Source organism: Anomaloglossus baeobatrachus, unplaced genomic scaffold, assembly GCF_048569485.1.
Source record: "Anomaloglossus baeobatrachus isolate aAnoBae1 unplaced genomic scaffold, aAnoBae1.hap1 Scaffold_39, whole genome shotgun sequence".
Lineage (NCBI taxonomy): Eukaryota > Metazoa > Chordata > Amphibia > Anura > Aromobatidae > Anomaloglossus > Anomaloglossus baeobatrachus.
The window spans coordinates 552,873-564,731 of record NW_027443239.1 but is presented as its reverse complement, the minus strand read 5'-3'; the positions used below and the strand labels follow the sequence as shown (position 1 = coordinate 564,731).

General features: G+C 42.2%; 1 protein-coding gene across 1 annotated transcript; it reads left to right on the top strand.

The window, feature by feature from the left end:
- The first annotated feature begins 4,674 nt into the window (after positions 1–4,674).
- On the top strand, positions 4,675–7,502 carry LOC142275953 (uncharacterized). Its single transcript, XM_075332593.1, has 3 exons — positions 4,675–4,820; positions 4,921–5,621; positions 7,489–7,502. The coding sequence occupies exons 1-3, from the start codon at positions 4,732–4,734 to the stop codon at positions 7,500–7,502; spliced, it is 804 nt and encodes a 267-aa protein (XP_075188708.1). The 5' UTR covers positions 4,675–4,731.
- Positions 7,503–11,859: the final 4,357 nt, after the last annotated feature.

Below are 11,859 nucleotides of genomic sequence, written 5' to 3'. Positions count from 1 at the left end.
CGACTAGGCATCTGGTACTGGGGCACAGCGACAGACATAAGGTCTCTAAAATCCTGTGTGTCCACTAGGCGGAAAGGCAGCATTTCGGTAGCCAACAGCTTACAGAGGGATAGAGTCAACCTCTTAGCTTTGTCATGGGTCGGAGGAAGTGGCCTTTTATTTGACCACATCTGAGGGACAGAGATCTGGCTGCTGTGTGTAGACGGTGTTGAGTAGGGTGTCCCTGGAAAAATGCAGGTTTGTGAGGAAAGTGCAGGCGGAGACATGATGTTGCCTTCATCCAACGTTGGTGCTATCGATGTCTGAGAGAGCTGTACACACTCACTTGTTTCCCCTTCCAAACCAACTGACGACCTTACAAGCAAACTGCCTGTTGCGGTTACAGTGGTGGAAGTTTTGCGTGGAAAAACAGGTGTGACAGCTGTCCCCACAGTCCTAGAAGATGAAGAGCGCGCGGATGCACTGGAAGGGGCGGGCGGTGGATGGTTCGCTCCGCTAGGCCGCATTGCAGCACGGTGAGCTTCCCACCGGGACTTATGATATTTAGTCATGTGACGATTCATGGAAGAAGTTGTCAAACTGCTGAGGTTTTGACCTCTACTAACAGAATCATGACAAATGTTACATATCACATGAGTTGGGCGATCTTTTTCGATGTGAAAAAAGGACCAGGCTAGGCAAGGCTTAGAGGCCATGCGACCTGTTAATCCACCCCGAATAATGCTCATAGGCAGAGTGGTGGCTGAGGATGCAGTTGTAGACGTGCTACCAGTGCTCCGACTCTGTCCAGGAAGGCGCAAGGTAACTTCGTCGTCGGTTGCATCCTCCTCCACCGCCTCTGTTGACCTCCTCGAGTGCCTGACTGGGGGTTGACAGTAGGTGGGATCTAGAACGTCATCATCAATTGTTGTGTTTGCACTCCCCTCCCCCTCAGACCGAGCCTCTTCTTGCCCTGACCGAATATTTAAGTTGTCATCCCAATCGGGTATCTGCGTCTCATCTTCATCAGTATGTTCCTCATTGTCTATAACCACAGGTGTTACAGTTTGTGACAAAGGGTCAACATTATGCTCAGAAACTTGGTCCTCACGGCCTGAATCTGAGTCACAAAGGTTCTGGGCATCACTGCAGACCATTTCCTGTTCTGTACTCACTGTAGCTTGGGAGCAGACCTCTGATTCCCAGGCTATAGTGTGACTGAACAGCTCTGCAGACTCAGCCATCTCAGTTCCACCATACTGTGCAGGGCTGATGGAGACTTCAGAGCTGGGAGAAATCAAGTGTGATTGGGATGACAACTCAGAGGACTGGTGTTTTTTGGATGCGGTACTTGAAGTGGCTGAGAGGGCACTTGTTGGACCACTTGAGATCCATTCAAGCATTTTCCTTTTTTGCCCATCATCTACCTTTGTTCCTCTTGTTCGTGTCCGTAAAAAAGGGAGCACATCGGATTGTCCACAATAAGTAGTAGACATCTTACTTTTGCTAGTAGATGGTCTATCTTCAGCAGATGATAATGGAGCTTTGCCACCTTCCCCACTGACAAAACCTTTTTTGCCTTTTCCACCACGCCTCTTCCCCTTTCCACCAGCATCTGTCATTTTGCCACTCATGTTGATTGCGACAAGATTGTGGACTGAAAATGTGGTAGTAAAAATTGAGAGGTGGTGAAGATTGCAGTGGTGGTCTAGCTTTATTAACAGCAGAATAATAAAGAATAAATATCCCTGACAATGCAACTTAGTTATAATTAGTTGGAGTGTGCAACGCAGGCAGACGTGCTGCAAATGTCTTGGCACTAGTGGGACTATAGCAAAGTCCAATAGCCACGTATAGGATGCCACTAGGTACACTGAGTGTGTGCTAGTATAATGGCTTAGTTATAATTAGTTGGAGTGTGCAACGCAGGCAGATGCGTTCTGCAAATGTCTTGGCACTAGTGGGACTATAGCAAAGTCCAATAGCCACGTATAGGATGCCACTAGGTACACTGAGTGTGTGCTAGTATAATGGCTTAGTTATAATTAGTTGGAGTGTGCAACGCAGGCAGATGCGCTCTGCAAATGTCTTGGCACTAGTGGGACTATAGCAAAGTCCAATAGCCACGTATAGGATGCCACTAGGTACACTGAGTGTGTGCTAGTATAATGGCTTAGTTATAATTAGTTTGAGTGTGCAACGCAGGCAGATGCGTTCTGCAAATGTCTTGGCACTAGTGGGACTAAAGCAAAGTCCAATAGCCACGTACAGGATGCCACTAGGTACACTGAGTGTGTGCTAGTATAATGGCTTAGTTATAATTAGTTGGAGTGTGCAACGCAGGCAGATGCGTTCTGCAAATGTCTTGGCACTAGTGGGACTAAAGCAAAGTCCAATAGCCACGTATAGGATGCCACTAGGTACACTGAGTGTTTGCTAGTATAATGGCTTAGTTATAATTAGTTGGAGTGTGCAACGCAGGCAGACGTGCTGCAAATGTCTTGGCACTAGTGGGACTATAGCAAAGTCCAATAGCCACGTATAGGATGCCACTAGGTACACTGAGTGTTTGCTAGTATAATGGCTTAGTTATAATTAGTTGGAGTGTGCAACGCAGGCAGACGTGCTGCAAATGTCTTGGCACTAGTGGGACTATAGCAAAGTCCAATAGCCACGTATAGGATGCCACTAGGTACACTGAGTGTGTGCTAGTATAATGGCTTAGTTATAATTAGTTGGAGTGTGCAACGCAGGCAGACGTGCTGCAAATGTCTTGGCACTAGTGGGACTATAGCAAAGTCCAATAGCCACGTATAGGATGCCACTAGGTACACTGAGTGTGTGCTAGTATAATGGCTTAGTTATAATTAGTTGGAGTGTGCAACGCAGGCAGACGTGCTGCAAATGTCTTGGCACTAGTGGGACTATAGCAAAGTCCAATAGCCACGTATAGGATGCCACTAGGTACACTGAGTGTGTGCTAGTATAATGGCTTAGTTATAATTAGTTGGAGTGTGCAACGCAGGCAGACGTGCTGCAAATGTCTTGGCACTAGTGGGACTATAGCAAAGTCCAATAGCCACGTATAGGATGCCACTAGGTACACTGAGTGTGTGCTAGTATAATGGCTTAGTTATAATTAGTTGGAGTGTGCAACGCAGGCAGATGCGCTCTGCAAATGTCTTGGCACTAGTGGGACTATAGCAAAGTCCAATAGCCACGTATATGATGCCACTAGGTACACTGAGTGTGTGCTAGTATAATGGCTTAGTTATAATTAGTTGGAGTGTGCAACGCAGGCAGATGCGTTCTGCAAATGTCTTGGCACTAGTGGGACTAAGGCCTGTGCCACACATCCGTGCCTCCGGTACGTTTTTGGCATTTTTTGCACGTACCGGAGACACGTGCTGATGTTGACATACTATTTTTAATCTAAAAAGCCTCACGTCAGTGTTTGCGCACGGAGCGTGTGTCCGTTCCGTGCGTACGTTTGTGCGTGTCGAAAAAGCGCTGACATGTCCGTTTTCCACCGGCATCACGTCCTCACGGATCCATTAAATCCTATGGGTCCGTGTTTACACGTACGTGATACGGATGGCCTCCGTATGCTATCCGTGTGGTCCGTGTCCGTGTTTTAATTAGAAAGTTTGTTACACTCTGAAATACTTTCAGGTGGCGTTGCTAACATATTTTCTTGCACAAAACTAACTGTGCATTTGCAGAAGGAGTGAGCAAGCAAGAAGTAGGAGTTCTGTGTATTGCAAGATCTATTTTGAGCAAACTTTCGTCTTCGAAATATAATAATGGCACCACGGGTGGACACGGAGAAACTTATAACAGCTGTCGAGACTCACCCACCATTATGGGATACACGTGTAGATGGTTACCATGACCGACTGACAGTTGATCGCCATTGGAATCAAGTAGCTGAGGAAGTGTACCCCAATAATGCATGGTCTAGATGTTCTCCTGCAAAGCGTGCTAAATATGGTAAGTTGTTGTATTTTTTTATATTTTTTTATTTAATATCTATATTTGGATTTATTCATACTTTCAAACTGTGATTGTTTTGGCATAGTTATGTTGTCTTTTAGTGTAAAATCCTATGAGAAGATTTGGTGTATGTACTACTCAATATATTGAGTTCCTGTACACTTTTTTCATAGTATCACCAAACTTTCATCAGTGTAAAAAATCGAAGTATACTTAAATTTGTAATCTGACTTGGAATTCCTCATGAATTTACTTAATTAACTGATTAAACTGTCATGTGTTTTTAAATTCCCTGTTGGATTAGTCAAAATTTAGTATCACACTTGAAAATTTTTTTTTTTTTTTTTTTTTTAAAAAATAATTGATTAAAATGACATGTCAATATCATTACCTACATGTATCAAATAATATTTCGAGTAATTTTTAGCCAAATGTCATTGCAAAAACACCGAATTATAATTTAAATATAGATGACAATGACTTAAAATATAATTATTCAGAAATATTATTTGGTTTTGTGTGAATGTCTAAACATGTTTTTGAATGAAGAATATCTAAATAAATTATATTTCATCCTAAGTATTTGACCAACATAATTGTGTTAAATTGTATATTACATTTCACAAACATTATTTAAATTAATGTGTGCAGATTTATGGAGAATGTTGCAAGTGACATATTTGTTAATTGTCCCCAGTTGACTTGGTAAAAAGGCGTTGGCGTTCAGCCCGTGATCAGTACCGAAGGGAGTACAACCCTATGCCATCCTCATCCAGCCAAGGCCGCAAACGCAGATATGTCTACTATGAACAAATAAGCTTCCTAGCACCCATCTTAGAAGTTACACAGTAAGTTTTTTTTTTTTTTAAAAAAAAAAAAAAAAACCCCTGAAGCAAATTGGACAAACATAAATGTTAAGATTGTAATATGTTTTTACATTTCTTATAGAACGGAGGATAATCTTGACGAATCTGATGATGAACCAACAGCAGGTCCCTCTGCTACAGCCACCTCAGCATCAGAACAAGAACCTGCCAGAGAAGACATTGAAATTCCTGAGACTCAACAAGATGCAGCAACTGAATCACATGAGGGTGGGACAGAGAGTGCACAAACCAACACCCAAGGCTCATCAACGCAACAAACAAACACACCAGCTACACAAGCAACACAAACAAATGTACTTCCACGTTTTGCACCACAACCTCTACGTGCAAGAAGAATCCGCAGACCTGAGGAAATGAGATCCTTACCGGAAATAATTGACACACGCATTATTCACATAATGAACACTTTAATTCCAGAAACAGATGCCGAGCGTTTTTGTCGCTCTTTATCAACTAGCTTAACCAAAATTCCTTCAGATAGACAGGAACGTGTAAGAGCTGCTATGCTGACCCTACTGTCAGCTAGTCAGGCAGAACAGGAACCAGTGAGAGTGTATGAGGCCATAGAAAATTGGCGTACCATTATGCAACAACATACAGTCCCAAACACAACAGACAATCAAAACACAATTTCAACACAAACAACAATGGCAACTGTAATAGTCAATAATCCACTATTACAACAATCTGGACAACCTTCAATGGCTTCAAGTACGTTATTCCCAACACCAATTAGACAAGGGTATGTTGCAACCAATACTGGTGCCTTAGGCCTGTGCCACACATCCGTGCCTCCGGCACGTGTTTGTCATTTTTTACACGTACCGGCGGCACGGAGACACTTTAACCAATGCTACCCTATGGTAGCAGGCACACACACGTAAAACCACACGGAACGTGTGTCCGTGTGCGTTTGTACGTGTGTGCGATTTTCAAAGCGCTGACATGTCAGTGTTTTCTCCGGCAGCACGGGTGTCACACGGCCCGCACCCGTACCACACGGGTGTAGTGTGGATGCGGTCCCGTGTGACACGCGCCGGAGTAAACACACATGTCAGGGAAAAAAATAAAAAACATTAACTCACCTTCTCCAGCCCTCCTGTCTCTGCCGCTGCTGCCTCTTGCTGCCGACCGCCGCTCATTAATCTCATAGAATATTCACTTCACTGCCTGGCAGCAGCAGCAGCGGGGAGACGGGAGGGCTGGAGACCGAGGATCAGCACCACGGACAGCAGCGCGGACAGCAGGGAGGACCAGGTGAGTATAATAATTACTGATTCTACGTGTGCTATCGCGGATAGCACACGTAGAACACACGTGTCACGCACGTACCAGAGACACGTACTTACCTGCACACAACACGCAGGGAAAATACGTGTCTCTCGGCACGTGCGTGAAATTCACGTGAGTGTGGCAGAGGCCTTAAGCACAGTACAAAGTGCTACCTCTCAGCAACCCTTGAACTATATGAATTTACAACCAACTCAAACTACTAGTTACTTTACTCAACCCACAAATATTGGTGGTTTACCTAATTTGTTTCCAGGTTCAACATACCCACAATCATTCATGATGCCTCATTATCCAATCTCAACTATGTTACCTACACCACACTTACAAACCTCTGTCAACTATCCTCAAGGTCAACAACATACACACACACAATACCCAATTACCCATGTAGATCCACAGGTCTACTCAACCACAGGCAATGTGTTGGGACAAACCAGCATGCAACAGACTGTTCCACACACTACTGTAGCTAGTAATAGGAATGTTGTTCAGCAAACAACTGTTTCCATTCCTGAAAATACCATTTCTGAGGCCACACAAAACAACATACTCAGCAACACTCAGGTTACTTCACTAGAAGATCTTGTTGACTTGTGATGCACATTTTTGCTAATCTTAACAATCAAACAACAAATCTGATGAATGTGTCAAAATGTTAAAAAAGAGGGATTTCCAAAAATGTGCAAACTCAGAGTTGAAAAGATTTCAAAAAAATGTGTGATTATACTTAGTGACGGATCACATATATGTTTTATGGCCTTTATGTTTGGAAATGTATTAACACAGTTTTACCCAACCAATTTGATGGTTAGATTAGTTATAATATTCTGAAAACACAGCTTACAATTTTTTGGTCTATGTCAAGGTCCAACATGATAGCAACTTAATTGGCCGACATTTTTCAACATTGTAAGCAATGCACACATTTTCTTTACAATGACTCTTGTATGTAAAGTATATTTTGTATGTTATGAAGATTAGCATTTAAATTTTCGTTTTGCAAAATTTAACACAAAATGAACAATATGTACATTTTTAATGTGGATGTGAAAAAATAACATCCTTAATTTATGGATTAATATGCTTATTCGTAATAAAAGATTATGTTTTTGAAGAAAAAACACATGTTTATTTTGGATATTTAATAATAATATAGCATTTTTTCAATAGACGATTAACATTATTAATGTTGTAAGTTACAAATAAGTTTCCTAAAACATGATATTAACACAGAAATGTACATACACATACATACAACATTCAGAAAACCATGTTGCTAACAGAAATGTCAGTTTAAGAATAACGCATTTCCCCTTTAATACTTGTTTGATTTAAGCTCAGAGATGTTGAGAAAAATTAACCAAGTTCCTATAATAAAATAATTTGATATTTTTATCAACAAAAAACCATCACAATCTTAACAATCATCACTATTATTATTATCATCAAAACAATTAAAGTAATCAGTAAATAAATTTCTAATTTGTAAACCAGATGTCACGGAATTATGAGACATAGGTTCACCTGTGGGATTAACAACATGGTTTATCTGAAATTCATCATCCACATAAGTTCCTCCTTCATGTATCCGACAGTAATTGTGAAGCACAATGGTAGCCTTGAGTACAGATGTGACAAAGGTTGGCTGCAACTGAATCGTTGTCTGATAAATGCGCCATTTGTTAGCTAAAATACCAAATGCACACTCCACATAACGTCTTGCTTTAGTTAGCCGATTATTAAAGTACTGTTTCCTGTCATCAATGGATCTCCTTGGATATGGTCGCATAACATGTTTGGATAATGCAAATCCTGCATCTGCTACCATCACATATGGTGCCAACGGTCCAGATGTACCAGGTAGGGCAACTGGAGGGGGGATCAATAATGAATTTTCTTGCAGGCGTTGTGCTAATCTGGATGAACGGAAAATACGGGCATCTGAGGCACTACCATAGGCCCCAATGTCTGCATAAATAAATCGGTATTCTGTGTCAACCAATGCCAAAATAACAACGGAAAAAAACTTATGAAAATTGAAATAACGTGACCCAGAGTTTGGTGGCTTTTTAACTCTGAAATGCTTGCCATCCAAAGCTCCTATGCAGTTAGGAAAGTCAACAGAGTCCTTGAAGCCCTTAGAGATTTTCAACCAATCTTCTCTGTTTGGCTGAGGCATCATTTCTTCTTTTAAATGTTGCCATATCATGTCGCATGTGTGACGTACTATAACGGCAATGGTTGATCTCCCCAACAAAAAATCAAAATGTAAAGCACTAAAAGATTGACCAGTCGCCAAGAATCTATGAAAACAAGACAAAGAATGATTTACAATTAACACTATTTTTTTAAAATTCAAACAATCATAAGAAAACACAAACATTGAATCAAAAATGAGATTACATCAATAAGGATCAATTACACATTTCACTGTGAAAAATAACACATTTACACAAATTACAAAAAAAAATAATATATTACCTCAGAGTCACCATAAATCTCTCCTCTGGGGAAATGGAAAGCCGCATCCAAGTGTCCTGATGTTGCAAATGAGGTCGTAAAATATTTAGTAAGTAATCAAAACTCTCAACTGACAACCGGCAGTATGAAAAAAACTTATCTGGGAAATTCCGTAACTCAAAAAATAAAGTATGGAAATGACCATGCATAGGCCGCATCATCATTAGTGGATGCACCCACAATCTGGTTCTTCTTACATTATCATAATGCAACATGTGCCGTCTAACGCCAAAACGACGAGATATAATCCAACATAAAAACACTAAGGCCTCCGTGGATAATGGCATTGCCACAATTTTGTCTCAACACATAGGTGCTCCAAGACATAATACAAGCAGGAAAGAGCTTATAGTTAACTTATATTTATGTCCTAATCACATACACCTATGTGTCATTTAATTCCAAGTAATCACCATTATCTCAATGTGTGAAACATGTGAAACACGCACAAAAAACGGACTGCACACGGAACACACACTGACGTATTTCACGCACAGGAAAACGCACACACGTACACACGTATGACACACGATATGCATACGGACACCACACGGAGGGGAAAAATGGACTGCAAATACGGAACACGGACACAAAAAACGGACTACACCAAACGTACGTTTTTTACACGTGAGTGTGGCAGAGGCCTAAAGCAAAGTCCAATAGCCACGTATAGGATGCCACTAGGTACACTGAGTGTGTGCTAGTATAATGGCTTAGTTATAATTAGTTGGAGTGTGCAACGCAGGCAGATGCGTTCTGCAAATGTCTTGGCACTAGTGGGACTAAAGCAAAGTCCAATAGCCACGTATAGGATGCCACTAGGTACACTGAGTGTTTGCTAGTATAATGGCTTAGTTATAATTAGTTGGAGTGTGCAACGCAGGCAGACGTGCTGCAAATGTCTTGGCACTAGTGGGACTATAGCAAAGTCCAATAGCCACGTATAGGATGCCACTAGGTACACTGAGTGTGTGCTAGTATAATGGCTTAGTTATAATTAGTTGGAGTGTGCAACGCAGGCAGACGTGCTGCAAATGTCTTGGCACTAGTGGGACTATAGCAAAGTCCAATAGCCACGTATAGGATGCCACTAGGTACACTGAGTGTGTGCTAGTATAATGGCTTAGTTATAATTAGTTGGAGTGTGCAACGCAGGCAGACGTGCTGCAAATGTCTTGGCACTAGTGGGACTATAGCAAAGTCCAATAGCCACGTATAGGATGCCACTAGGTACACTGAGTGTGTGCTAGTATAATGGCTTAGTTATAATTAGTTGGAGTGTGCAACGCAGGCAGACGTGCTGCAAATGTCTTGGCACTAGTGGGACTATAGCAAAGTCCAATAGCCACGTATAGGATGCCACTAGGTACACTGAGTGTGTGCTAGTATAATGGCTTAGTTATAATTAGTTGGAGTGTGCAACGCAGGCAGACGTGCTGCAAATGTCTTGGCACTAGTGGGACTATAGCAAAGTCCAATAGCCACGTATAGGATGCCACTAGGTACACTGAGTGTGTGCTAGTATAATGGCTTAGTTATAATTAGTTGGAGTGTGCAACGCAGGCAGACGTGCTGCAAATGTCTTGGCACTAGTGGGACTATAGCAAAGTCCAATAGCCACGTATAGGATGCCACTAGGTACACTGAGTGTGTGCTAGTATAATGGCTTAGTTATAATTAGTTGGAGTGTGCAACGCAGGCAGACGTGCTGCAAATGTCTTGGCACTAGTGGGACTATAGCAAAGACCAATAGCCACGTATAGGATGCCACTAGGTACACTGAGTGTGTGCTAGTATAATGGCTTAGTTATAATTAGTTGGAGTGTGCAACGCAGGCAGACGTGCTGCAAATGTCTTGGCACTAGTGGGACTATAGCAAAGTCCAATAGCCACGTATAGGATGCCACTAGGTACACTGAGTGTGTGCTAGTATAATGGCTTAGTTATAATTAGTTGGAGTGTGCAACGCAGGCAGACGTGCTGCAAATGTCTTGGCACTAGTGGGACTATAGCAAAGTCCAATAGCCACGTATAGGATGCCACTAGGTACACTGAGTGTGTGCTAGTATAATGGCTTAGTTATAATTAGTTGGAGTGTGCAACGCAGGCAGATGCGCTCTGCAAATGTCTTGGCACTAGTGGGACTATAGCAAAGTCCAATAGCCACGTATAGGATGCCACTAGGTACACTGAGTGTGTGCTAGTATAATGGCTTAGTTATAATTAGTTGGAGTGTGCAACGCAGGCAGATGCGTTCTGCAAATGTCTTGGCACTAGTGGGACTAAAGCAAAGTCCAATAGCCACGTATAGGATGCCACTAGGTACACTGAGTGTGTGCTAGTATAATGGCTTAGTTATAATTAGTTGGAGTGTGCAACGCAGGCAGATGCGTTCTGCAAATGTCTTGGCACTAGTGGGACTAAAGCAAAGTCCAATAGCCACGTATAGGATGCCACTAGGTACACTGAGTGTTTGCTAGTATAATGGCTTAGTTATAATTAGTTGGAGTGTGCAACGCAGGCAGACGTGCTGCAAATGTCTTGGCACTAGTGGGACTATAGCAAAGTCCAATAGCCACGTATAGGATGCCACTAGGTACACTGAGTGTGTGCTAGTATAATGGCTTAGTTATAATTAGTTGGAGTGTGCAACGCAGGCAGACGTGCTGCAAATGTCTTGACACTAGTGGGACTATAGCAAAGTCCAATAGCCACGTATAGGATGCCACTAGGTACACTGAGTGTGTGCTAGTATAATGGCTTAGTTATAATTAGTTGGAGTGTGCAACGCAGGCAGACGTGCTGCAAATGTCTTGGCACTAGTGGGACTATAGCAAAGTCCAATAGCCACGTATAGGATGCCACTAGGTACACTGAGTGTGTGCTAGTATAATGGCTTAGTTATAATTAGTTGGAGTGTGCAACGCAGGCAGACGTGCTGCAAATGTCTTGGCACTAGTGGGACTATAGCAAAGTCCAATAGCCACGTATAGGATGCCACTAGGTACACTGAGTGTGTGCTAGTATAATGGCTTAGTTATAATTAGTTGGAGTGTGCAACGCAGGCAGATGCGTTCTGCAAATGTCTTGGCACTAGTGGGACTAAAGCAAAGTCCAATAGCCACGTATAGGATGCCACTAGGTACACTGAGTGTGTGCTAGTATAATGGCTTAGTTATAATTAGTT

What these genes read in the sequence shown, in the direction of transcription:
- LOC142275953 (XM_075332593.1), top strand. Translation starts at nt 4,732, where the DNA reads ATGCCATCCTCATCCAGCCAAGGCCGCAAACGCAGATATGTCTACTAT. An exon ending in CCCATCTTAGAAGTTACACA is followed by an intron (nt 4,821 to 4,920) that starts GTAAGTTTTTTT and finishes CATTTCTTATAG; the next exon opens with AACGGAGGATAATCTTGACG.